Genomic DNA, 26,596 nt, shown 5'->3' on the forward strand with positions numbered 1-26,596 from the left:
GAGGGACCAACACAAATAATAATGCTCTTGCTGCTTATGTGCTGTGTATAACAAAGATTTTTTTCTGATTCAAGAGCCTTGTGTCTTATTACAGCATCTGTGAAGCAGTAACTGGCTAACTTACTAGCTCGTGGGTAGCGTAAAATCAAATCCCTGACCCTGACATATATGGCGTCAGCTATTATCACAGTACTATTAGATGTTATTTGTTTTTTTTACTCTTTTGATATTTATATTGATGATGCAAAAGCAATGGTGAGTAAAACTGCTAGTGCCTGAACATATCAAGGCCATGACACAAAACTGGAGTTACCGTTCTCTTTAATGCCACATACTCAGTAAAAAAAAAAAAAAAAAAAAAAAAATCCTTGGGGTCCTGAAATGTCTCCTTGATGAGATAGTAAAAATTATTAATTTTATTAAATTTTGATCCCAAGTTAATAGCTTTTAAATACTGTGTGAGACAAAATAGGAAATACACACAAAGGACTTCTATCTCATACCAAACTACAAGGGTTTTCTTGGGGAAAAGCACTGGTTCAACTGTTTGAGAGTTGCAAGCTGAACTAGTCACTTTTTTAATGGAACACCATTTTCACTTGAAAGAATGACTGACATGCATGCTATGGTTATTCAGACATTCTCAAAAGCAAATGAAGTTAGCCTCTCACTTTATAGAAAACTGACAAGATTTGTTGTCCATGAAAAAAATTTTAGAAAGTGAAAATTAAAATCTTGGGAACTATGTACCTCTTATAGTAAGCTTGACAATTGCCCGATACTTAAAAAGACTTTTATGATGAGATCAGTGATGATGTTAAATGTGATTTTTAAATATCATAAGTCAACATTTGCAAGATTTGCATAGCACAGTGAACCAGTATTTTTCAAATGACCGATTTATGATGCTACAAAATCATATAGGTAAAAGATAGATCTAAAGATAGACAAGATAGACCTCTGGCTTTTAATGCAGTAGAAAAGTTCATTGGTTCAGCTTTTATATTGCAATTGACACTTAAACTACTACTTACTGAATTTTGGTATAGTATCAAAGGAGAACAGCCACAATTTCTAAAAAGGTTATTAAAATATTATTCTCTTTCCTAACTACGTATCTATATGAAACAAGATTTTCTTCAGATAATTCAACCAAAAAAACCAAAACAATAAAAAAACACAACAAATCACACCAGGTCCAATGCAGAAGCATTTTATAATGTTGAAAAACAAATGTCTTCAAAACAGATTTTGAAATTAGGATGACAGATAATAATATGAGAGAAACTAGATTGTTTTGGGGGGCTAGTCCTAACCTACTGAGGCTGAGAGAATAGACTTTCATGCTTGGGTCAAGAGAAATCAGGGCTGAACAGAATATACTAACTCTTGGCTTGTGGCCTCCGGAGAAGAGTAGAGAAAAGAAAAACGGGAAACGCGAGGAAGAGCTTAATAGGGGGAAATGAGGGGAGAAAAACCATACCAGAAATAATCAAATCTGCTTAGAAGCCTGGGAAGAGAATTTAAGAAGTGATATACCACTTCTCATTTTTTTCTCCCCTTAAAAATTATTTCCAGTATTATAAAAACAAAAACTCTAAAATGATGTATTGAATTAAAAAAGAGACCCAGAACAGGAAAGGGTTAGGATGGATTAATAACTCAGATTTGGAAACAATCAAAACTGCAACAGAAGTTTCAATATATTGAAATATTCAAAATATTGAAATGTTTTGGATATTAATATATATTTTTTTGTTTCTTAAAATCTGTGATATATTTATTATAACACTTTGGGAAAAAACTCTGAACTTTGATGAATGAGCTGACTCAAGAGGATTTTTCTGCCTTCTAATTATTATTCTACCAGATAATCTATAAACAAAAGCCCATCTCCAAAGAGGAGTAATACAGAAATGTAATACTTTGAAAAAAGGTATATTCAATCCAGTCTCTAGAAACAACTTAGGGGGAATAGGACATTTGCTGTGACTGAGAAGACAGGGTGCTCACATACATTTCTCCAATACTACATAAGCCTCAGCTTAGGCTGGCATGTGCCATTGTATAGAGGGTACATCCCTATTTTTATCTAATAAAAGATGATAAAAAGAGAAGCTTGAGCATTAAAATATAGTCATTTTTTTAACAAAGTTGAGTAATGAACATTAAGTGAATTTATTTCAAGTTCCTCTCTTAGAAAAGGTAGTGTTTAGACAATGTAACCAAATCTGACTTTTCCCACAGAAATCACTTGATGGTTACGTATCTTGACTAATGGTCTAATTTCTAACTTTCATTCAAATGATGAAAAAATATTTATCATATACCTGTATATGGCAGTTTATTTTTTCCAATAAATATGTATATTTTAAATCAGTTTGGTACATGATACAGATTGGTTTTACAGTTTTTAATGGACTAAAATAAACATTTCTAAATATAGTAGTGTCTGCTTATGTAACAAATATCTGTAAGGTAAAATAAGGTATTTGAATAGAACTACATCCACATGAACAAATAAGAGAAGAAAAAGCTGAAAAGGTTCCTATATACCTTCTGGATTAAAAAAAACACAAATTATTAATGGTTGAAGACAGTAAACTGCTAAAGGAAGGGGGAAACAGTATGCAAGTTCTACTGTAAGAGCTCTTCGTGCAAAACTTAACTGGTTTCATATTATGGTTTTGTTGTTAGAGCAGTATTCAAAATTAGAGATGAGAGGCTTTATCAGCTACACTTTCACAAAAACTGCTATATGCATTGACAGAAACATGTGGCAAGGTATTCATAATACGACGGTCTATTATAAAGCTTTTATAATGCTTATAAAACCAGGTACTTGGACAATATATGGCAAGTTGGCCAACAAACTTAGTTGAAAAGACCTGCAATAGAAAAAAGGAGAAGCTGGGGCACCTGGGTGGCTCAGTTGATTAAGCGACTCCTGATCTCAGCTCAGGTCATGATCTCACGGGTTTGTGAGATCAAGCCTTGCATCTCTGCGCTGACAGCATGGAGCCTGCTTGGGATTCTCTCCCTCTTTTGTCCCTCCCCCGCACTTGTGCAAGCTTGTGCGTGCACTCTCTCTCAAAATAAATAAACATTAAAAAAAAAGGGAGAAACTATAGGGGGCCTAAACTCAGATATAGATCCCTAAGTGGGAGCTGCATCTGAAATCCATAGTATATGACAAATGAACACTGCAAGGATGGGGATATCATCTAAGACCTAGACTTGTGAGGCCAGTTTTATAAGTTACAAAAGTTCAGAAAGTAAAGCAGCATTAAAGTTCATACACTGTCTGTTGAAACTGTCATGCATAACAACTGGAGGAACACACCAATGCCTCTCAAGGACCATCCATAGAATAAGGTAACAAAATAGTAGGGAGCATTCTGTCTTCTGAAGCCATGATTATGTCATTTTAAAAAGGTTATAGTAGGGGCACCTACTATAGTCAGGTAAGTGTCTGACTCTTGATTTGGGCTCAGGTCATGATCTCATAGTTTGTGAATTCGAGCCCCGTGTTGGACTCTGCGCTGACAGCATGGGACCTGCTTGGGATTCTCTGTCTCCCTGTCTCTCTCTGTCCCTCCTCTCTTTGTGTGTGCTCTCTCTCAAAATAAATAAATAAACTTAAAAAAAAAAAAAGCTTATAGTAAATGAAATTGATCTTTCAAAATCATCAGTTTTACCTTTCAGTTATGTATGTATTATGTATGTATGTATGTAATCCTGCACCCAGTGTGGGGCATGAACTCATGACCCTAAGATCAAAAGTTACACACTTTACTGACTAAGCCACCCAGGCACCCAGATTCAGTTTACATAATGTTCTCCAAAGTGGTCTTGAATAATCTCAGCTCGTATCTAGAAATTATTCTTTTCCCATTAAAATCTTGCAGAAAATTAGGTTTTCATATCTATGCACACAGTACCAAAACATAGGCACATAAGAATATGTTTTCTTTTCTCTCCTTGAACTAAATGTTGATCCCCTGCTCAAGCTTACCTTTTAGCTCACTGGGAATTTTATTTTTAAATTAAGGTCCTATATGTTTTATCTGTACCATAAAATTATAATTAGCATTTCATTTTATCATATAATTAAGACTTCACATTGACTTACAATGTTTGCTAATTGCTTTGGGGTCCAAATCTTTGTTTCTCCAATCAGACTACATGGCTCCTTAAAGTTAGAGACGGATCATGTCTCATTCTTTTTTTGTACTCCTGTCAATGATTAGCAAGACTAGGCAAATAGAAGGAGTTCAACAAATTCTTCTTGTCTAAGTGATTGACAAGTGAATTTTTAGACATCAGCTTTCTTCAAACATGTCAGAGCCTCTATATTCACTAGAATTACCAGGTACAGCACATCTTATTTCCTTAATGTTAGCACTGATGGCAGCTCCACGGCTACATCACTGTTTTACTCTTCAAAACCCACAAAACCTTTGCTGCTCCTTGATGCTACCGTCTATCTACCGATCTAATCACAAGAATGGCGACATGAGGGATGGGCCAACTGTCTAACTGGCATCTTTCCGTAATAACTGCATTCTTTGTATTTTTACACTTTTGCTTAAAGCATGTAACTCAGATGAAAAAAGACATGTATAAAGAACAAATGAGAAATACATACATAAAATCAGAAACAAAGCAGAAAATCAGCTCTTTGGACACATGATCTCTATGTTAAAAAACAGAAGTTCAAATAAACTCATATTACACTTTGTATCCTGGATCCTAGACTCTGAAATTACCTTACAATATTCAGTAACATTGATTTTGGTTATTAAATCAAAACTTTAAGCCAGCATCGACAATATTTCTTTGTTCTTCCAGCGGCTGGCAGTGTCAGGTACATAGCAGTTCAGTCACTGGACGAGTGAGTGAAGAAAATTTACCAGTATCACCAAATTCTTCTATGTATTCAATATCATCACTCCCTATACATTTTCTTGCATCCCAACATTCTATCTAGACTCTTGTGTAACTTCCAAAAAAAATACTGTAGGATAGAAAGATGAGGGCAAACAATTTTTGTCAAACCCTGGACACCTAGAATAGTATTCAGTTTGGCAACTGAAGTGCCTCTCAGAAGCAGTATTATAAAAATCTCTTATTTCCAAGATCTTAAAAATGATCCAGTATATTACAATCCTAGTTTTTAAAAAAGTGAATTAAACAATGCCAATTTATATCTACATTAAGAAACACAATTTGTTATTTAAATAACTGCTCTCATGACATATGCTACTGTGTCTGACAATGGTGTTCTATAAACAAGAGATAGTTTTGTCAAGAATAAGTGTGTGCATTTTTGTGTTGATTTTCTACATATAAATATTTTCAATTTTCAAAACTGGTTATAAAAAAAGAAAACGTAACAAGAGGCAATAGTTTCTTGGTTCTCTAAAACACTGCTCAGCTGTTCTCTGGAAAGTCTACATTCACGTCAGAATTTTTGAAATTTTTTTTTTTTAATTTTTTTAACATTTATTTATTATTGAGAGACAAAGAGAGACAGAGCACGAGCATGGGAGGGGCAGAGAGAGGATGAGACACTGAATCTGAAGCAGGCTCCAGGCTCTGAGCTGTCAGCACAGAGCCCGACGTGGGGCTTGAATCCACAAACCGCGAGATCATGACCTGAGCCAAAGTCGGATGCTTAACCGACTGAGCCACTCAGGCGCCCCAGAATTTTTCAAATTGTTAAGATGAGAAGCTATGATATTTGTTTCTTCTGAGATTAACACTGATAGGATTCAGGAAGCTGAATTTACTATTAAACTCTGCCAAGGTCCTTGACTTTTCATTAGTATTTATCATATAAATCAAATACTACACACCACACCCTGATCTATGGTACCCTCTCTGTATGCCACAATCTACCATCCCGTGATGCTTTTAAAATACATGTACAAAATCTCTGGTACTCCTCCTTTCAAGAAGAGGAGCGTATTTCCTTGCCTCTGAAGCACTTTGTGACTTATTTCTAATGAGCAGAATAAAGTGGAAGTAAAGGTATGTGATTTTTAGAAACTAGGTCATGTGAAGCCCTGTGGCTTTCTTGTTGCTCTCTTCTCTTGGATCTCTTACTCTCTTACTTTGAGGAAATTATTGGCCAGGTTGTGAGAAAAGGCCATGGAGATGTCTCCTGCCAACAGTCATTTGAGTGAGCCATCTTGGACGTGGATCCTCCAACCACGCCAAGCCTTCAGATGACTGAAGCCCTTGCCCACATCCTAACTTCAGTCAAATGAGATCTTGAACCAGAACTACCCAGCTAAGTCACTTCTAAATTTCTGACCCACAGAAACTGAAATAATAAATATTTGTTGTTTTAAGTTGTTAAGTTTGGGCATAAAATTCGGGGTACTTTGTTGTATGATAGATAACGCAATGACCCCTTTGCCAAAACCGTATCTCCTCAAGAAAGACTGTGCAAACTATGGTGGTATATGAGAAGTGAAATTCAGGTTTTCCACTAAACTGAGTACTTTTTCTCTAATGTCTCTAAACTAAAGCAGAGAATTAAGGGCCACCCAATTATACAAGCTCTGCTGTCGTGACTTCCTTATGTCCTTTTAGAAGTCGAAGAATTCTTGCATGTTCTTTGTGGAGGAGTACCATGAACAGAGGCCGATCTACAAATTTCATGTTTCTCAAATAAAATTTTCTAAAAGGGCTTTTTTCCCCTCAAATACCCTTTTCCTCTGCTTTTTGTCTCATTTTCCAGGGCAGCCTGGCATTATGGCATTATTTCCTCAAAGTAAGTAAGAGATCCAAGAGAAGAGAGCAACAAGAAAGCCACATCATTTGCCATAATGCCATAATGTCATTTGTTGCTGTCAAATATCCTAACCAAATCCTGAACAAAATAAATAGTCAAAAGAAAACAAATCCTCAAACAACTCACCAAACAGAAGGAGGAAAGGACTGTGAGCGGTTAGCAGTAGCTTCCTTGTGTTATTGGTTCAAAGCATTTCTATTAACTTATTCTTTACAGAGGCTAGGCCAACTGATTGGGAACGTGATTTCTAGAAATTGTTTAGTTTTTAAAAAGACTAATTACATAAAATTATATTGGAAACAGAAAAAAAGTGAACTGTACCATTCTCTTAGCCATTTGTACATGCTGCCTTTCAGTTTCTACATGTACATGCACACTTTTACAAAGCTGCAACTGACAACCAATATGCAATTTTTCATTTTGGAAAAACTCTGATACATCCAAAGTCAAAATTCTTTAGGAAAGGATTTCACTTGTATTAACTAAAACTGAATTGAGTTTCAACTGCTTAATTGGCCAGTATTTTTCTAAATGAGGCCTATTTTTTTACAATATACAGCCAGCTCTCAAATATTCAATAAATCCAATTCCTTCCTTCTTTTGGAATATATTTCTTCCTTTTAATCTGTTGCATATTTAGTGCTCATTAGCACTTTGACTCTAGATAAAGATGAGAAACCGGAAATATAAGAGTTAATTTTATTTTTATTAAATAGTTACAGTATAAGAAGACTGAGTTGATGAGCTATTCCAAGTATTAAATATGTGGCTGTCACATAAATGTTTCCCCTATACGTAAAGATCATTAAGAGAACTCACTAGATTTATATTTCTCACTTTATCTTTTCCTCTATTGTCTGTTTACAAATAAAGTTACAATTGTGCAACATTATTAATTCTTTGGAAATAAGCCATCTCTGACATAATTTCTATTACTTACACTTAATGTAGGCCAGATATCCAGATAGTATATATTTTGTAGACAAAAGACATCTTATAAAAATAAAACGAATGTAATTTAAAAAATAATTCAGAGGAAGGTTCCCACTGAACACTTACTGACTGAAAAATAAACCCTAAACCTTTCATAAACAATGACAAATTACCCAAATATAAAATAAATGAAATTACTAACATATCTAAGAGCCTTTTACACCATCCTGTTTGTTCTAACCAAGATTAATTATTTTCAAAAATGCCTTCTGTATATTTTGAACTAGAGATATTTTATTATCTTCAAAGAAATGTTATAACTGGAATATATGTAGGAATTTTGATTAAAAATTGATGGTAAAGAATCACATTTCAAAGTCTTCAAAACAAGGGGCACCTGGGTGGCTCAGTTGGTTAAGCAACCAACTTCGGCTCAGGTCATGATCTTGTAGTTCCTGAGTTCAAGCCCTGCACCTCTGAGCTGGCAGCTCAGAGCCTGGAGCCTGCTTCAGATGCTGTGTCTCCCTTTCTCTCTGCCCCTTCCCTGCTCACACTGTCTCTCTCTCTCAAAAATAAATACTAAAAAAAATTTTTTTAAGTAAAAAAAAGAAGTCCCCAAAACATGAAAATGGAATGTAAATATTGTTTACTTAAGCACTAAGTTTATGTGCTGCCATTTCACAGTAATTCAATTATTTTATAATGCACTATAATAGACCCAATCATAAAATTGTATTTCAGAAGTCAGAATCACTGTTTCTGAATTTTGTCTTTTGCAAAATAAACTGAAACATATTCCAGTGCCAGAGTTTCTTGTGTTTATCAGCATTTTTAGATAAATGGAAATTGGAGTGAGGGTGAAGAGAGCTGAATGATTCAAATAAAAAAACAAGATTGATTTTTAAAAAAATGAAAGGGGAGATACATTAGAGAACTTCTCATTCTATTTTTTATATATACTTATATATATATATTTTATATAATTTTATATATTATATAAATTTTATAAATTTTTATATATAGAAAAGTATTTAAACTGGGTTTCTCATATTTCATGTTAAATAAAAACAAATTACAACAGTCTTAGTTATGGGATCGATAAATGAATAACCTTGGCACACAAAGCTAAAATCTTCTACCATATTTAGAAGAAAAGAAATAAATATAGCATTCTTGACTTAATTGGTCTTGTGGATGTTAAGAGTCCTCATTAGTTAGGAAATCTTATTTTATTGAAAAGCTATTTCATCCTTCTAAAACCTAACTCATTAAAAAATTCCTTTTTAAACACACATTTCAAGGATTCATAAAAACATAGAAAATAATATACATCTATGTATCTAGTACCCTGATTGAACAAGTGTTAACATTTCACTTCAGTAGTTTTCTTTAAAAAAAGAAAAGTTATAGATACAACTGATCTTTTATTTTATTCCCTTCCCAGAATCAGAGACTCTTCTCTCCCCAACTATGGAGGTGATTATTTTTCTAAGAAAGTTGTGGAACGTTCTTGTCCATGTTTTTATACTTTTACTACATACTTGTGTTTTTAGAAAGTGTCATAATATTTTATATCTGAAAAAATTTACATAAGTCATTCCCATTTTATCATTTCGTAATTTCCACTTTTTGTTCAATACTGTTTCTGAAATCTAGGCATACTAATCTATAAATGTTTGGTTAATTTTAATTTTTCTAAAGTGTTTCCTGTAAAGGTGTACTGTTCTGCCACTGATGGATGTTTAATTTGTTTCTAACCAACATCCTTATACATGTCTCCTTGCAGAGATATGGAACATTCCTTCTTATATTGTTTCAGTGAAGACTTTTGCCGAACTGGTTAGGTGGATTTTTTAAAAAATTAAGCACAGGAAATTTAAGAACAAACTAGAATGTTATTTTCTAATCCAGAATCATCTGTGCCTTACTACCTACCTTAGTTAAATGTTTTATTTCTTTGTGATATAGAAAAGAGAATACCAGGAAACATGAACCCTAAGACTTTATTTTACCTGGAAATAGTGCTTCTATTTGAAATATGTAAGTCATTTGTTTGTGTACATCTACAATTTGTTTAGAATTCCAGTGGTGGATCTACCGCAGGAGAACAAAACAAAGAGGCACATGTGTTATGTGTCAGCATTTGAATGTTGCTTTTTGAAGCAATGGTAGGAGTGAAAAAAATCTCCTCCACCTTCTCCCTTGCTCTCGCCCACCCAAATTCGATAGAATACTGACTGAATAATTCAGTAAGTCTGTGGAACCCAATTTCTCATTTCTTATTTTCTTGAAAAAAATTTTTTTTCAATGTTTATTTTTGACAGAGAGAGAGAGAGAGAGAGACCAAGCACAAGTGGGAGAGGGGCAGAGAGAGAAGGAGACATAAAATCTAATAATGAAAGCAGGCTCCCAGCTCTGAGCTGTCAGCACAGAGCCCGATGCGGGGTCTGAACCCACGAACCGCAAGATCATGACCTATGCAAAAGTTGGGCTCTCAACAGACTGAGCCACCCAGGCATCCCATCACTTCTTATTTCCTTTAGGGAATAAACCAGCAGTGCAGTCTACCTTTAATTCTTTTTCTCTTGGTATTCCTGATTTTACTTTATCATGTGGCTGATCAAGAGGCAAATTATTCTTTCTTGCTTCACTGTCTTCAAGCAGAGGAACATAGCCAAAACTGTTATCTGCAAGACAAAAACCTCTTGGATATAAGTAGGATATCCCTGTTTTTGGTACCAGCTGAAAAAATAAAAACAAATCAGAAACCTAATTTTAAAGAAATTTTAAACTATGAGTTTCAGAAATTCTTAAGATAAAACTTACCTTGACAACTTAAATTTGCCCATTTAGATTTTCTTCCATTCCCACAAAACTACACTCCCCAAATCAGTGGTATAAAAACTATGTAGAATTTAGAAAACTAGAAGCTCTTTGAGGCCGACCACAACAATAGCAGTGAAACTTGTAATAAGCAGTATTTTCAGGTGTGCACTTCTTGCTTAAGACCATCATTTGCATAACTACTCCATACTTATTATAGGAAAATTAGAAAATGCAGACATACCAAAAATAAATAAATAAATAAAAGCTGCTCACAACCTTTATGACCTGTGAATTATTCCTGTCAAAATTTTAGTTTATATTTTATCACAGTTTTTCTTTTCCAATACATATAAATTCATACAAGAATCTTTTTTGTTGCACACAAAAAATAAAATTATATATATATATGTATATATATGTATATATATAAAATCTTGTTTTGTTCTTTCCTATATATAATGAACATGTCTCATGTTAGTAAGTTAACATCTATTATCATCGCTTTTTCTACACAGCTGATGATTATATGAAAGACTATAATTTAACTGTTGAACATTTCATTATATCTGATTTTTCATTATTAGAAGTTATACTGTGATAAGCATCCTTACATACGTATCTTTGAGTATTTGAACAAACATTTTCTTATGGCATATGGTTAGGACTTGAATTTTTTGTTTAAAAGGCACAGACATTTAAGAAAGCTTTCACTACTTACTGGCAAATTGCCCTCTAAGAAGTTTTATCAACACAGAGTTCTACAAGAATGTTCATTTTCCCACACCCTGGCAAGTACTCATTTCATAAATGAAAACATGTAACTGCACCGCAATCATTAAAATATCAGAACTACTGAGAAACAATGGAGAAATAAAATAGAAAAACTTGATTTCCATCTTTCTGTTCTTCAAGAGGTTTAAGAAATACGTAAAAAATAAATATGAAGATACCTTGACTGGAATTCATAAGAAGTAACTGTGATTTCAGCTTGTCAATAATAGTTTGTTGAAGTGACAGCTGTTCCTGTTGCTCACGTATTCTCTGCTCATAGTTTTCAGTCTGTGGACATAAAAACCATTCAGCCTTATATTTATTGACAGATGTGTGTACATACATCTACTGTCCATTAAGAATTACATATAGATATGGTTTGCCCTATTGCCATTTCCCAGGTAGTGAGCATGTTATTTGTGAGCCAAAAACCAGATCCAACAATACAGTAATAATCATTATAAACATCACTGACATAAAACACTGTAAAATTTAAAAAGTCACTTTAATTAGAGAAATTTCAGTTAATAGTTCAACTCTTGGTCTTTCAGTTAGGATAAAAATTGTAATTTAGAATTCAGTTCTTAATGGCAGCAACAAAAAAAGCATGAATGACAAAATGGATTCATTCTATCATTCTATGCTACTGTATAAAAATACCTGTAACTTAAAAAATGTTAACATTTCACGTCTCTTAAGTAAAAACACTTTTGAATTTATACTTAGGGTATAAAATCACAAAGAAAGTAGCTCTGACTAAAACCCTATGAAAATTAAAGGGATGAGTACAAATTACAAAATTATACTGACCAAAAACTTATTTTCTCAGATTAAGTTTTAAGAAGTCAAGAGAATATGTGCTTAATCCTTACTGGATATCTTAAATATCATAATTTCCCTTATATTTTTAATCCATTCATCTTGCTATTTTATTGCAGTGGCTGTGAAAATTACGCAATGAAAAAAGACAGCAGTTTGCATTAGAGAATACAGATGTTAACAAACCTTCAAGCAAATTTGAAAATGCTACATTACAATTACCAAATTAGTACAAAGTCTTAAAAATTATCACCAACAAATAACAGAGAATTCTTTATCAATTTTTATCACTGGTGCAACAATAAATGACTAAATTGTAAATTCCCTGAATATAAAAGAAGGTCCTAATAATCTTGGAATGTCCTTCAGTACATACTAAGTATTTGATTTTGAATTTTTTTTTAATTCAGAGTTCAAAATTAATGAAATTATTCTTTTCAGAGACCAGTAAGCTTAAAGTTCTTTATAAATTATATAGCGGTTCCTAGATTCCCAAAATACATCAGCTTAGGAAATTACAGCAAAATACCACATTTTGCCAAACAAAAGGTGAAATTCTATAAGTAATACACTTCAAAGAAGAGTAACTGACAGAGCTGATAAGTAACTTAAGTGGTTCATTTTCTTTGCATGTTGCCTGAGGGTAGTGTTATAGGACTTGATACTCCCATTAAACTTTGCAAAGTAACTTATACATAGGAGATATTTAGTACATGCTTGTTGAAAAAAAAAAATAATGGAAATAAAGAATCCAAGTTGAAAAAAAAAAGGAATCCAAACTTTATTATTGCAAATAGAAGAATGTATCTTGTTAATCCATATGGGTCACATATCCTACAATTATGAGTCTCAGAACTAAACCTTAAATATCAAAATCCAGTCTAGGGCCATGCCTCTCAGGACAAGACATCTCTTTCCTAGATAAATCTATACCCAAGTCCCTAGAAAGAGTGAGTTGGCTGACTGAAAGGAGGATTTAAATGTCTATAGCAAATTCTGTAATACCTAAATTTACCTGGGCTGCACAGAGCTACCAGGCTGAGGAATCAGCAAACATGCTGATGTTACTTCCTCACTATCTACTTCTGTGTATTTACGACTTTTTCCAAAGAACTCAAAGCTCTTCATAAATACTAACCAATAATTGCCCATTCTTTCATCACTATGTTTTGATAGGTAAAAATATTCTATTATCCAGACACTAAGTAACCAGTATAAAAAACTTAGCAAGTTAGAGATAGGCCCAGAATGAGTGTGTAAGTGATTCAAACTTCAGCCTATTCTCTTTCTACTATATATTTTTTCCCCACCTGCATGGAAAACCAAAGGACTCGTATTTTCTTTTGGAACCAAGTCAGAAGGTTCTGCCAGGTAATATTCATCTTTTATCTCTGGCTTAAAAACATACTTTAGCATACCTGCATATAAAATATTATAATAAATGAATAATGCTGAAAATGTAGTCACTGGATGGGAAAAATCAACAACTCTTTCAAGTTAAAGTTTTGAACTATTTCTTAAACCACTTAATAAAGTACTTTGTAAACTCAAGCAAATTCTGTAATAAATTAAAAACTGATATTCTGGAAATACAGCGGGGGAAAAGAATAGCAATGGCCCTTGTTCTCTTACTGCTTTTTCCACATACTTAAAGCAATTGTAGTATTCTAGTCTCATTATCTATACTTCTGATTTCACTTTATTATTTTTTTTTTAATTTTTTTTCTTCAACGTTTATTTATTTTTGGGACAGAGAGAGACAGAGCATGAACGGGGGAGGGGCAGAGAGAGAAGGAGACACAGAATCGGAAGCAGGCTCCAGGCTCTGAGCCATCAGCCCAGAGCCTGACGTGGGGCTCGAACTCACGGACCGCGAGATCGTGACCTGGCTGAAGTCAGACGCTTAACTGACTGCGCCACCCAGGCGCCCCGTGATTTCACTTTAGACTATGATCTCTTCAAGAGCAGAGACTATTTTCTTCTGGTATCTCTAGAGTATAGCAGAGTGGCACATTTTGAGATGCTAAGTATTAGCTGAATAAATAGACTTTAAGTTGTTAATTAAGTTGTTAATTATCAGAGAAATAGACTTCAGAAATAACTTAAGAAGCTATCTGAAAGAATGGAGAAAGGCTTTGCTTATATTTTATAAGGGAAACAGGAAAAATAGGAGACAGGTCACTAGGTGAGTAAGAGAAAAGGAAATTAAGTTTGAGAAAATGGGTGCAAAAGATAGGCAATGTCTGAAGATCTTTTCTTTCTCTTTTTTTTTGGGGGGGGCGGGGGAAGAAAAAGGGAAGCTTTACCGTCAGAAAAAAAGGTACCATTTCAAGAAAAGAAAATATATACTCAGGAAATAGTATAAAGATTTTGACCACAAGGCTATAAGATGGAGAGTCCACAAGAAGATATTGATTCAAATTCAGAAATAACCAGTAGAATTCAGTTTATTTGTTATATTTGGAAACTGAAACAAGAAGGTTTCTTTCCTTTTTATTAAATGCTTTTTGTTCACTGAACAGATCTGAATAAACTTATAACCTGAAAAGTCCTTTTAAAAGGTCAGATAATTGTTGCACTGTCACAGTATTTTTTAAAAAAACAACACAATTACAAACCAAGTACATTCCAGCCCGATCAAAGATCCCACAAAACAGAAAAATCACTAACAACCACATTGAAAATGTACAACAGCAATGTCTTGTCAACACGTCTGTACAGAGCACAGACATGACAGCTAAAACAGACAGAAGAGAAGATGCTTTTGACAGCCAGTGTGTGTGAATGATTCTTTGAGTCAGATGGCAGCAACAAGTTACCAACTAGGAGATCTGCATGACAACTAACCATCCATCTGTATCAAACACCATCTGGCCAAGATGACTCTGGCTTCTGTGTATTTGACACTCCTTCCAATTCCAAAGACTAGCAAAACAAGTGGTCTACCAGTATCTGAAAGAGGTAAACAGGTACTTAGGTATTTGTGCCATAATGCACTTGTATTCTTTCTTAGTGTTCAAAAGCAAAGCTGAAAACAATGCTGATCAAGTATGGTATACATTTTAAATTTATTATAAATGGTTGTCCATACATGCCTTCCTTGATTATCATAAACAAAGCAAAAAGATTATCTTTAGAACTGTCCCTTTATCCCGGGAAATTTCAATCCACCTTTAAAGCTAAGGCAGCATATTCTCTATAATTTTGGATATACAGCTGCTCAAGTTTTCATGTGTTTTATAAATATTAAAAGAGTTCTATAAATTGTTTTTTTCCCTATTGCTGACACTGAAAATTCTCATTTTTTAAATATCTTTCAAAGCACTTATTTCCTAGATGAGGGAAAAAAAGTTTAAGTACCCTTACGTCATTGATGATACTTGCTAAAGGTCAAACATTATCTCTTTTCATCCTTAAAAACTAATCTCAATATTCTGAAAAATACCACTGTTTTCCTCCAGGTATAAGAAGAATAGGAATTTAATAAATTGAATGGATTAAAAAAAAAAAGAATCTCAATGTAAAAATCTTTCAGACTGTTCCAAGATTAACAGAGAGAACAAAAGCTTTGTAGAACGCTACCACAAATGTTCTCAATACGGAAGCTCCACAGTTCTTGAAGGAAGACAAATAATAACTGTCTCAATACACAGCACTTTGATCACAAACTGTTTTATCTTGAAACTCTGGTAAACTAAACATCAACTTCAAGTTAAAAAAAAAAAAAAGATTGTATAGGATTAGCAACTCAGAGATCCTGATTTACACAGCCTATTCTTCAACCATTCTCTGCTATATTTTCTTATTATAACTAGGTTATAAACCCTGCCCTCCCCCATCCTCCTGGCATCAAGTCTTACCTAGACCTGCAATCTGACAGACCAAATTATCAATGTGAATTATCTACTACTCAGTGCTGCCACCAATTTCTCAGCATGCCAAATGGTAAACTATGACAAGCTATTTTTATTTTGCAATCTTGTGTTTTGGTTCTGATTACTTATTAGCCTTTTTGAGGTTTGGTTTCTCTCTTCCTGAAATGAAAATGGTATTTACTTGAAGGACTGAAGGAAATGACATGTATAAATTATGTGGTACATACTAAGCTCTTTGCAAATGTTAGTTCTTTCTTTTAATAATGAGCAAGGTATCTACATAATACCTGTTACCATAGCATGTAGCTCTATTACCCCTGAACACGGACAATTTGTCACCAGACTTACCACACAATTTCCCCATGCTCTAAGCCAGTTTTCTCAGTCTTTCTTCTAGTTCATTGTAACCCAGGATTCAGAAGTTTCTTTTTGAGAAAGCAGTATGGTACCTCCATTGAATCAAAAACATTCTGTCAAGCAAAAAAACTAAGAGCCCTGGTTGTTCAAAGTTTACAAAGAGAAAAAATAGTCAAAAATGATTACGGAACCATTAATGGCTGTTAAAAATTACAAAAGTGGCACATTTGTTGAGAAAATGCACAAAACAAAATGTCTACTATCGCTACCACCACAAAACCCCACATGTACAAGGTAAAGAGTAAGTCTTTCCCTTTACTATGCCTTTCATTCCTCCTCAGAGGTAACTACTGATACTTTGGTCTATATCCTTTGGGAACTTCCGTGCACATGTATATGTATTCTACTTCTTAAAAACTGTGAACTGTTCCGCAATCAAAATTTTCAACAATAAACGATCATCATATGATCGTTTCACCGAATACTTACTATGCACCAAAATCAGAGACCTTTATTTCATTTTAGCTGTTAAACTGACTAATCTTCTGAGGCAGTTATTTCCTACATTTTACAGGTGAGAAAACTGAAGCACAAAGAGGTACAAAAAAACCTGGCCAAAGTTTCTTAGTAGGCAGTGGAGCTGGGATTTTAATCCAGGTTTTGCCTGACCACCAAAGCCCAAGACCCTAAATAACCACCATGGCAGATCATGTGAGTATATTTAGCAAGGTATATTCTAGTATATTGTGCTAGTATATTCTAGCAAGGTCCTCTTTTTGCTATATAGGCTCCCCTTAAGCAATATCATCCCGAGTGGCAGGTTATACTCCAGACTCTCAAATATCTCCTTCTAGCCCAGACTTCTCTGGGACTTCTAGGTCTCTCTTCTAGATCTATGTGGCCAAGTGCTGCTGGGAAAGCATTTTAAATTTTACATATTCAAAATTGACGATCTTTTCCTTCCAACATCTCCTTCTCCCTCCTACCACCCCAGCCCCTGGGAAAATCAGGTCCTTTGCATTCCTTCTTTCAGTACAGGGCACTACTATCCATCTGGAAAGCTATAACCATCCTTGACATCTACTTGTTCTATAGCCAATCCATTACCAAGTGTCAATTTTAATACTGAATATCTCTCAAATTTGTCCACTTTTTTATCTTCAATGTAGCCATCACCATTCAAGCCATCACATCCTTAATAGACTACTGCAATAGCCTTACTGCTCTCCCTAAGTGTAGCAGCCAATCCACTGTCTAAACTGTAGCCATTATGTATTTTGCAAAATGCAAATATAATCATAACACCCACTGGGTTCTCTCACCCTTCCCTCATAAATGTCTTAAATGGTTTCCTACTGTTTTCAAAATAAAGAATCAAAAATCCTCAACAGGGCCTCTAAAGAGCCTACATAGTTTTGCCCCTGATTCTTATTGCACTTTTCTCTTATACTTTCAATTCTTCAGGCCAATGAGTCATTGTAACACAGTTTGTTTACTTGGAAAGTACCTCAAACCTGTCCTTTCAAAAATCACTTCATAAATATTATCTTCTCTGATCTCCTAGATTAGGTCAACTCCCTAACAGATGTTCTATCAACAGTTTACTTTTCTTCCTAATACTTACCAGAGTTTGAAATTTCACATTTATTTAAAAATAATTTTTTAAATGTTTAGTTATTTTTGAAAGAGAGAGAGAGAGAGAGAGAGAGAGAGAGAGAGAGAGAGAGAAGGGGGAGGGCAGAGAGAGAGAGAGGGAGACACAGAATGTGATGCAGGCTCCAGGCTCTGAGCTGTTGGCACAGACCCCGAGGCAGGGCTCGAACCCACAAACCGCAGTATCATGACCTGACTGAAGTCGGCTGCTTAGCCAACTGAGCCACCCAGGCACCACGAAAATTCACATTTATGAGATTATTTGGCTAGTCTATTCTTTACTAGATGTGCCACCATTCCACGAAGCAGATAGCGTGTATGCTTATCATGGTGGACCCAGTACTTAGAACAGTTCCTGACACAATATACTGAGTAGGTGCTCACAGTATCTTTGAATGGCTATCATAATTTAAACATTCCTAATTATTAACATAACTTCTTGAACTTCTACCTTAGCATGCCTGTCTAGAAGTTTTGACAGAACGTATTTCTGGAAATAAAAACCTGGAACAAAGGATACAAATATTTTAAATTTTGATAGGTAGAAAATGAGTCTATGGCAACGTACTGACGATGTACAATAGAAGAAATAAAACTTCAGTCAGAAACAGCAGAAGCACCTTTATTCTAATACCAGTAGCTTCTGTAGAAAGAAAGAAGAGTAAATTGCTCCATTTCCACTGACACTTTACACAGAGATTTTGGGGAACAAAGAAAGGAAAAAAAGAAGGGTGGTAAACAATGAGGCCCTTCACATCTTAAGTGAAAATAAAGGATTTTTAAATAAAGTACTACCTATAATAAAGGCACATTATGCTTTAGTAAACATAGTCTACCCGCTTTTACAGGTAACACAAGTCTGACACTTTACATTTCAGATGGGTCAAGACTAGCTCTAGAATCAAGCAATCTGACAACACAGTCCTTAATGGTTTAACATTGTTGTTGGAAAAATGTTTGGCTTTATAATTTATGACAAAAAGTGCACAGTCAAATTTAGTCTTATTTGAGGCCTTCATCATAGACTCACTGGTTAGTTAGTGAGGATCTTTACTTAGCAAACAGGATGGTTTTAAGTATTCTGTATCCTTCACCTTTCTTAACAGTACAAAGAAAGGAAATTTTGTTTGTAAGCACCTGAACTATCTTATAACTAAGGAGATTTTTACCTTCCCACATAAGACATTGTTGATTTTTCACTTTTAACCAAGAACTGGCAAGAAAAGACAAATACATTTTTTTCCACATTTCTCTTTCAACAAAGGAGATTTATATTTTCTTTTTACATAATGCAAAGATCTTGGGAAAAGCAGGAGACCCGCTCTAGGAAGTTTTCTGAAACTTAATCATTTATGAATACTGTAATCTGATTTTTAAATGGCAATCAGTTTTAAAATTTTCAGATTTTTAAATTACTTATTACTGATTCTTCTCTTGGAAAGATGGTCAAATAAGCAATAGAAGGTACTTAAGTCTTTATTAAATATATTTGGTTTCTTCCACAGAACAGTGGCAGAAATGGATCAGAAGCAACTTGGTATAAGTAATACAGTTAATTAAATATTTAAGTCCACATTATAGACTCTTGTGATATTTGAAACCTTAGCCTAGTTAGTCAAAATGTGTGGCAAAGACTGCTAGTTATTCCCCCATATACATTCTCGGTTTTTCTTTTAGTAATATAGACTTTTACCTGTGCACATGGTCATCCAGCTAGAGAATACATTTACTAGCCATATGACCATATGACTAAGTTCTGGCTAACAGGATGTGAACAGAAGTGACCTGTACAAATTTTGGACCACATTATTAAAAGAAAGCTGTCTGCTTTTCACTGCTTCTTTCTGTTCTCACTGGCAGGGAAATGTTAACAAGTAGAATGGCCGCTGTGATTCCAGAGGAGGAAACCGTATTTTAAGGATGGTAGAGCTGCCCCACTATCCCTGGCTACCCTGGACTGTTGCACGAGAGGACAAACTTTTATCTTATTTAAACACAGTACTTCCTGGTCTCTTGAATTAGTTACCCTGTACAGTAACTGATTCAAGGACCAAGCCAACTCTACCACTGTTCTATTTAATAGTTTCTTCTCTTATTCTGAAAGCATATTAAAAGTTGCCCATGTTAGGGGCTACTATGATTAAAACATCACTCTACTTTGGAAAAAATCAGAAGACCTCTTAGCATGGGTACATATGAATGCTTATACAAGGCAACAAATAGAAGAAGCAATATCAGATTGTGAACCCTTTAAGTGTATGATCTGTTTTACTTATCTTGTAATCCCTAGCATTTATTATGTACCTGGCACATCATAAATTGTAGAATGAATGAAAGAAATACGAACAGTAAGCCTTATACTCCCCAGCTTCTTTTCATAAGAGATGTATAAAACACAAAGTAAGGATTTATCCAAGAAAATAGGAAGCCAAATTAGATTATTCATAGTAATGGGAAGAACACTTTGAGTACCTGGAATGGGCTGTGATTTGCTAGGTTAGTAAAATAAATGTGGCCTCTGGATTCAGATAAACCTAGTTTCAGTACACATTCTGCCACTTTGCATAAAAAAATTAACTTATTTCTGAGTCTCAATTTCTTCATTTGAAAATGGGCTAACAATGCTTAACTTTGCAGAGCTAGGGGGATTTACATACAAAGTTATTTGATACTTGTAAAATTTATGGTCAAATCACAGTTCTACCACTTTTATTACTCATTAGATGTGTGGTTGTGGGCAAGCTACTTCACCTCTCTGCACTTTCTTTTCCTCATCTGAAAAAATGAAAATAATACTTCCTCACCAGATTTGTATAATGATTAAATTAGATGACTGTATAAAGCACTCTGGTAAACATAGCTTTGATAAATCTTAGTGATGATGATGGTGAAGATAAAGACATTTTTGAAAAATTTTAACCTTTTTCAGATCAGCACCATTCCATTTAAAAAAATATGATTCACATGTTCTGGAAGAATATATATCACATTACTAACAATGCTTACCCTTGGAGAGTAAGGGAAAAGACAATCACTTTACGTTCTGTATATCCTGAATTACTTGCATTTTTTTCAATAAGCATGTGCTGCTTTTGTAATTTCCGCCAGTAATATTTTAAAAATCACTGACTTGCCCTTATTTATCTTTGTTTCCTTCATTAATTTGTAATAGTTGGATGTCTTTGCTTGACCGAATACTTTTTTGTTTTTTGACCGAATGCTCTTAAATGGATGTAGCACACTGACTTCTTAAAGAGGAGTCTTTAAAATTTTATTATTTTTTAATGTAAGAGACAGAGAGGGAGAGAGAGCGCACATGCATGAGCAGGGGAGAGGGAGAGAGAGAATCTTAAGCAGGGTCCACACTCAGCATGGAGCCTGATGTGGGGTTTGATCCCACGACTTTGCGATCATGATCTGGGCCAAACTCAAGAGTCAGATGCTCAACCAATGGAGCCACCTAGGCCCCGAGAAGAGCCCTGAAGTGTACTTCTTCACAGAAACACTATGAGAAAAACTGGCTTGGAGTATGGACAACTAAGTGGTGAAAGGCTGGTGAGTTTGTATAGATGAATAGCATAGCAATAAAACATATCTAGTAAGAGAATCTAGGCCACACCAATTCTTTTCTTTTTTTGCAACAGATTTTTTAAAGTTGTGGTAAAATATATATGTACAATTTGCCATTTTAACTATTTTTCAGTGTACAGTTCTGTGACATTAAGTAACACTCACAATGTGGTGTAATCATCACCACAAACTATTTCCAGAACTTTTTCATCTTCCTCAACTGAAACTCTGTATATTTTAAACACTAATTCCCCATTCCCTTCCCTCAGCTTCTAGGAACCACCCTACTACTTTCTATCTCTATAATCTGACTAGGTAACTCATGTAAGTAGAATCATACATAAACATGTCCTTTTGTGACTAGCTTATTTCACTTAGCATATCTTCAAGGTTAATTCATGTTATACTACGTGTCAGAATTTCCTTCTTTTTAAAGGCTGAATAAATTCCATTATATGTATATACTGCATTTTGTTTATCCATTCATCCATCCATGGACATCTGGGTTGCTTCCACCTTCTGACTTACAAAGATTGCTATGAACACGGATGTTAGGATGTACAAATATCTCTTTGAGTCCCTGCTTTCAATTCTTTGGGGTACATAGCCAGAAGTGGAACTACTAGGTCATATGGTAATCCTATGTTTATTTTTTTGAGGAAATACTATACATTTCCCACAGTGGTTATACCATTTTACATTCCCATCAGCAATGTATAAGAATTCTAACTTCTCCACATCTTTGAAGGAAGTTGGGTATGAAGTTGTATCTCATGGTGGTTTTGATTTGCATTTCCCTAACTGCTAATGATGTTGAGGATCACTTCATGTGCTTATAGGTCATTTTATAATTTCTTTGGAGAATGTCTATTCATATCCTTGCTTACTTTTTATTCAGATTATTTTGTTGTTGTTGTTCAGTTGTAGGAGTTCTTTATATATTCTAGATATCAACTCCTTATCAAATATACAATTTGCAAATACTTTTTTAATGTTTATTCATTTTTTTTTTTTTTTTGAGAGCGAGCGAGCAAGTGCTAGTGGGGGAGGCGCAGAGAGCGAGGGAGACACAGAATCTGAAGCAGGCTCCAGGCTCTGTGCTGTCAGCACAGAGCCTGATGCAGGGCCTGAACCCATGAACTGTGGGATCTTGACCAGAGCCAAAGTTGGATGCTTAACTGACTGAGCCATCCAAGCACGCCTGTTCTCTCACCTTCCTTGGGTTGCCTTTTCACTCTGTTGATAGTATCCTTTGATACACAAAAGTTTCAATTTTGATGAAGTTCAAGTTACCTAATTTACTTTTGTTGCCTGATCTTTTGGGGTCATATCCAAAAAAATCACTGCCAAATTCAATGTTATGAAGCTTTCCCCCTATGATTTCTTCTAAGAGTTTTATAGTATTAGCTCTTGCATTTAGGTCCTGGCTTGAGATCATTTTTGTATATGGTAAAGGTAAATCCAATCCATGAGCATGGAATTTTCCACCATATGCTGATGTCTTATTTTTCCCAGTAATGTTTTGTAAAAGTCCGTCACCTACTTGGTTAAGTTTATTCCAAAGTACATTATTTACTTTGATGATATTGCAAATGAAGCTTTCTTAATTTTTTTCACACTGTTTAATGTCAATGTTATAGAAATGTTATTAATTTTTGTGTGATTTTGTATCCTACAATTTTGCTGAATTCATTAGTTCTAACAGTTTTGGTGAAATCTTTAGAGTTTTCTAGATATAAGATTAAGTTGTCTGCAAACAAATAATTTTACTTCTTCCTTTCCAATTTGGATATTGTTTTTCTTGTCTAATAGCTCTGGGTAGTACTGGAAACAGTACTATGTTGAACAAAAGTGGCAAAAGTGGATATCCTTGTCTTATTCCTGATCTTAAAAGCCTTCAGTCTTTTACTATGGATTATTATGTTAGTTGTGGGATTTTCATAAATGGCCTTTATTATGTTGAAATACTTCCTTCTATTCTTGGTTTATTGAGTGTTTTTATCATAAAAGGATGCTGAATTTTGTCAACTGCTTCTTTTGCATCAATTGAAATGATCATGTGGTAACCCCCCTTCATTCTGTTAAAGTGATGTACTACCTGATTTTGTATGCTGCACCTTTCTTGCATTGCAAGAATAAATCTCACTTGGTCAAGGTGTAAAATCATTTTAATATGCTGTTGAAGTTGGTTTCCTAGTATTTTGTTGAGGATTTTTATATCAATGTTCTTAAGAAAATTTGCAGTCTTCTTGCAGTGTCTGTGTATATAGCTTTGGTATGAGGGTAATGCTGGCCTCATAGAGTGCATCAGAAAATGTTCCATCCTGTTCAATTTTTGGAAGAATATGAGAAGGACTGGTGTTAATTCCTCTTTGAATGTTTGGCGGAATTCACTATGAAGCCACTGGGTACTAGGCATTCTTGGGAGCTTTTTAATTACTATTAATCACTACTATTAATCACTTCTTTCTGCTAGCTTTTGATTTAGTTTGTGCTTTCTTGTCTAGTTTCCTATGGTGTAAAGTTAGGTTATTGATTTGAGATCTCTCTTCTAAGATAAGTATTTACAGTTAAAAACCTTCCTCTTGGCAGAGCTTTCACTGCATCCCATAAATTTTGGTATTTTGTTTTCATTTTCATTGGTCTCAAGATATTTTCTAATTTCCCTTGTGATTTCTTCTTTGACCCACTAGCTGTTTAAGACTGTGCTATTTAATTTCTACATATTTTTAGTTTCCCAGTTTTCCTTCTGTCGTTGACTTCTAGTTTCATTCTACTGTGATTAGAAAAGATGCTTTGTATGATTCCAATCTTTTAGTATTTATTGCGTCTTTTTTTAATGGCCCAACATATGGTCTATCCTGGATACTGTTCCATATGAACTTGAGAAAAAATATGAATTCTACTGTTGTTGAGTAGGGTATTGTGTATATGTTCCAACTGGCCTACAATGCTGTTCAAGACCTCATTTTCCTTATTAATCTTCTAATCTGGTTGTTCTATCCATTACTGAAAGTGTTGAAAATAGAGTACTAAAGTCTCTGATGGCTGCTGTAGAGCTATAATTTCTTCTTTTAATACTGTCAATGTTTGTATCATATGTTTTAGAGCTCTGATGATTAGTGCATAATTACTGTTATCCTCTTGACAAATTAATAACTTTGCCATTATGAAATGCCCCTCTTTATCTTCTATAAAAATCTCTGATGTAAAGTCTGTTTTGTCTGATGTCAATACAGACACCCTTGTTCTATTTTGGTAACTACTTGCATAGAATCTTCTCTCATCCTTTCATTTTCAACCTATTATGTATGTACTTAAATCTAAAGTGAGGCTTGTAGATAACACACAGTGTTATCTGTGTAGGATAACACAGTGGGATTCCATTTCTTAATCCATTCTGCTAACCCATTTTTAAAAAAATTCATTTATTATTTAATTTACATCCAAGTTAGTTAGCATATGGTGCAACAATGATATTAGGAGTAGATTCCTTAATGCCCCTTACCCATTTAGACCATCCCCCCTCCCACATTCCCTCCAGCAACCCTGTTTGTTCTCTATATTTAAGAATCTTTTATGTTTTGTCCCCCTCCCTGTTTTTGTATTATTTTTGCTTCCCTTCCCTTATGTTCATCTGTTTTGTATCTTAAATTCCTCATATGATAAGGTCATATATTTGTCTTTCTCTGACTAATTTCGCTTAGCATAATACCCTCCAGTTCCAACCATATAGTTGCAAATGGCAAGATTTCATTCTTTTTGACTGCTGCATAATACTCCATTGTGTGTGTGTGTGTGTGTGTGTGTATGTGTGTGTGTGTGTGTGTGTACACATATCCCGCATCTTCTTTATCCATTCATCCATCAATGGACATTTGGGCTCTTTCCATACTTTGGTTATTGTCGATAGCACTGCTATAAACATTGGGGTGCATGTGCCCCTTCGAAACAGCATACCTGTGTCCCTTGGATAAATACCTAGTAGTACAATTGCTGGGTCGTAGGGTAGTTCTATTTTTAATTTTTTGAGGAACCTCCATACTGTTTTCCAGAGGGGCTATACCAGTTTGCATTCCTACCAGCAGTGCAAAAGAGATCTTCTTTCTCTGCATCCTTGCCAACATCTGTTGCTGCCTGAGTTGTCAATGTTAGCCATTCTGACAGGTGTGAGGTGGTACCTCCGTATAGTTTTGATTTGTATTTCCCTGATGATGAGTGATGTTGAGCATCTCTTCATGAGTCTGTTTGCCATCTGGATGTCTTCTTTGGAGAAGTGTCTATTCATGTCTTTTGCCCATTTCTTCACTGGATTATTTGTTTTTTTGGGGTGCTGAGTTTGATAAGTTCTTTATAGATTTTGGATACTAACCCTTTATCTATGTCATTTAGCAAATATCTTGTCCCATTCTGTTGGTTGCCTTTTAGTTTTGCTGATTGTTTCCTTTGCGGTGCAGAAGCTTTTTACCCTGATGAGGTCTCAATAGTTCATTTTTGCTTTTGTTTCCCTTGCCTCTGGAGAGGTGTTGAGTAAGAAGCTGCTGCAGCTGAGGTCAAAGAGGTTTTTAACTGCTTTCTCCTTGAGGAGTTTGATGGCTTCCTGTCTTACATTTAAGTCCTTCTTCCATTTTGAGGGGTTTTTTTGGTGTATGGTGCAAGAAAGTGGTCCAGGTTCATTCTTCTGCATGTTGCTGTCCGGTTTTCCCAGCACCATTTGCTGAAGAGACTGTCTTTATTCCACTGGATACTCTTTCCTGCTTTGGCAAAGATTAGTTGGCCATACCTTTATGGGTCCATTTATGTTCTCTACTCTGTTCCACTGATCTGAGTGCCTGTTCTTGTGCCAGTACCATACTGTCTTGATGATTACAGCTTTGTAATATGTCTTGAAGTCCGGGAGTGTGATGCCTCCAGCTTCGGTTTTCTTTTTCACGATGGCTTTAGCTATTCGGGGTCTTTTCTGGTTCCATACAAATTATAGGATTGTTTG

At 34.8% G+C, this 26,596-nt stretch overlaps 1 protein-coding gene across 5 annotated transcripts in view; it reads right to left on the bottom strand.

Moving 5' to 3' along the window:
* The window catches only part of TANK (TRAF family member associated NFKB activator), a 94,573-nt gene that overhangs the window by 22,349 nt on the left and 45,628 nt on the right, over positions 1-26,596 (bottom strand). For 3 of the 5 annotated variants that reach the window (XM_047871646.1, XM_047871645.1, XM_047871647.1), the window contains exons 3-4: positions 11,512-11,620; positions 10,304-10,422 (exon numbers count right to left, since the gene is read on the bottom strand). In XM_047871646.1, the coding sequence (XP_047727602.1) occupies positions 10,304-10,422; positions 11,512-11,620 (228 nt within the window). Of the gene's footprint in view, positions 1-10,303; positions 10,423-11,511; positions 11,621-14,998; positions 15,082-16,374; positions 16,485-26,596 lie in introns of those variants that run through there. The other 2 variants (XM_047871648.1, XM_047871649.1) reach the window with 2 other exon arrangements.

The sequence above is a fragment of the Prionailurus viverrinus genome, chromosome C1, assembly GCF_022837055.1.
Source record: "Prionailurus viverrinus isolate Anna chromosome C1, UM_Priviv_1.0, whole genome shotgun sequence".
NCBI lineage: Eukaryota > Metazoa > Chordata > Mammalia > Carnivora > Felidae > Prionailurus > Prionailurus viverrinus.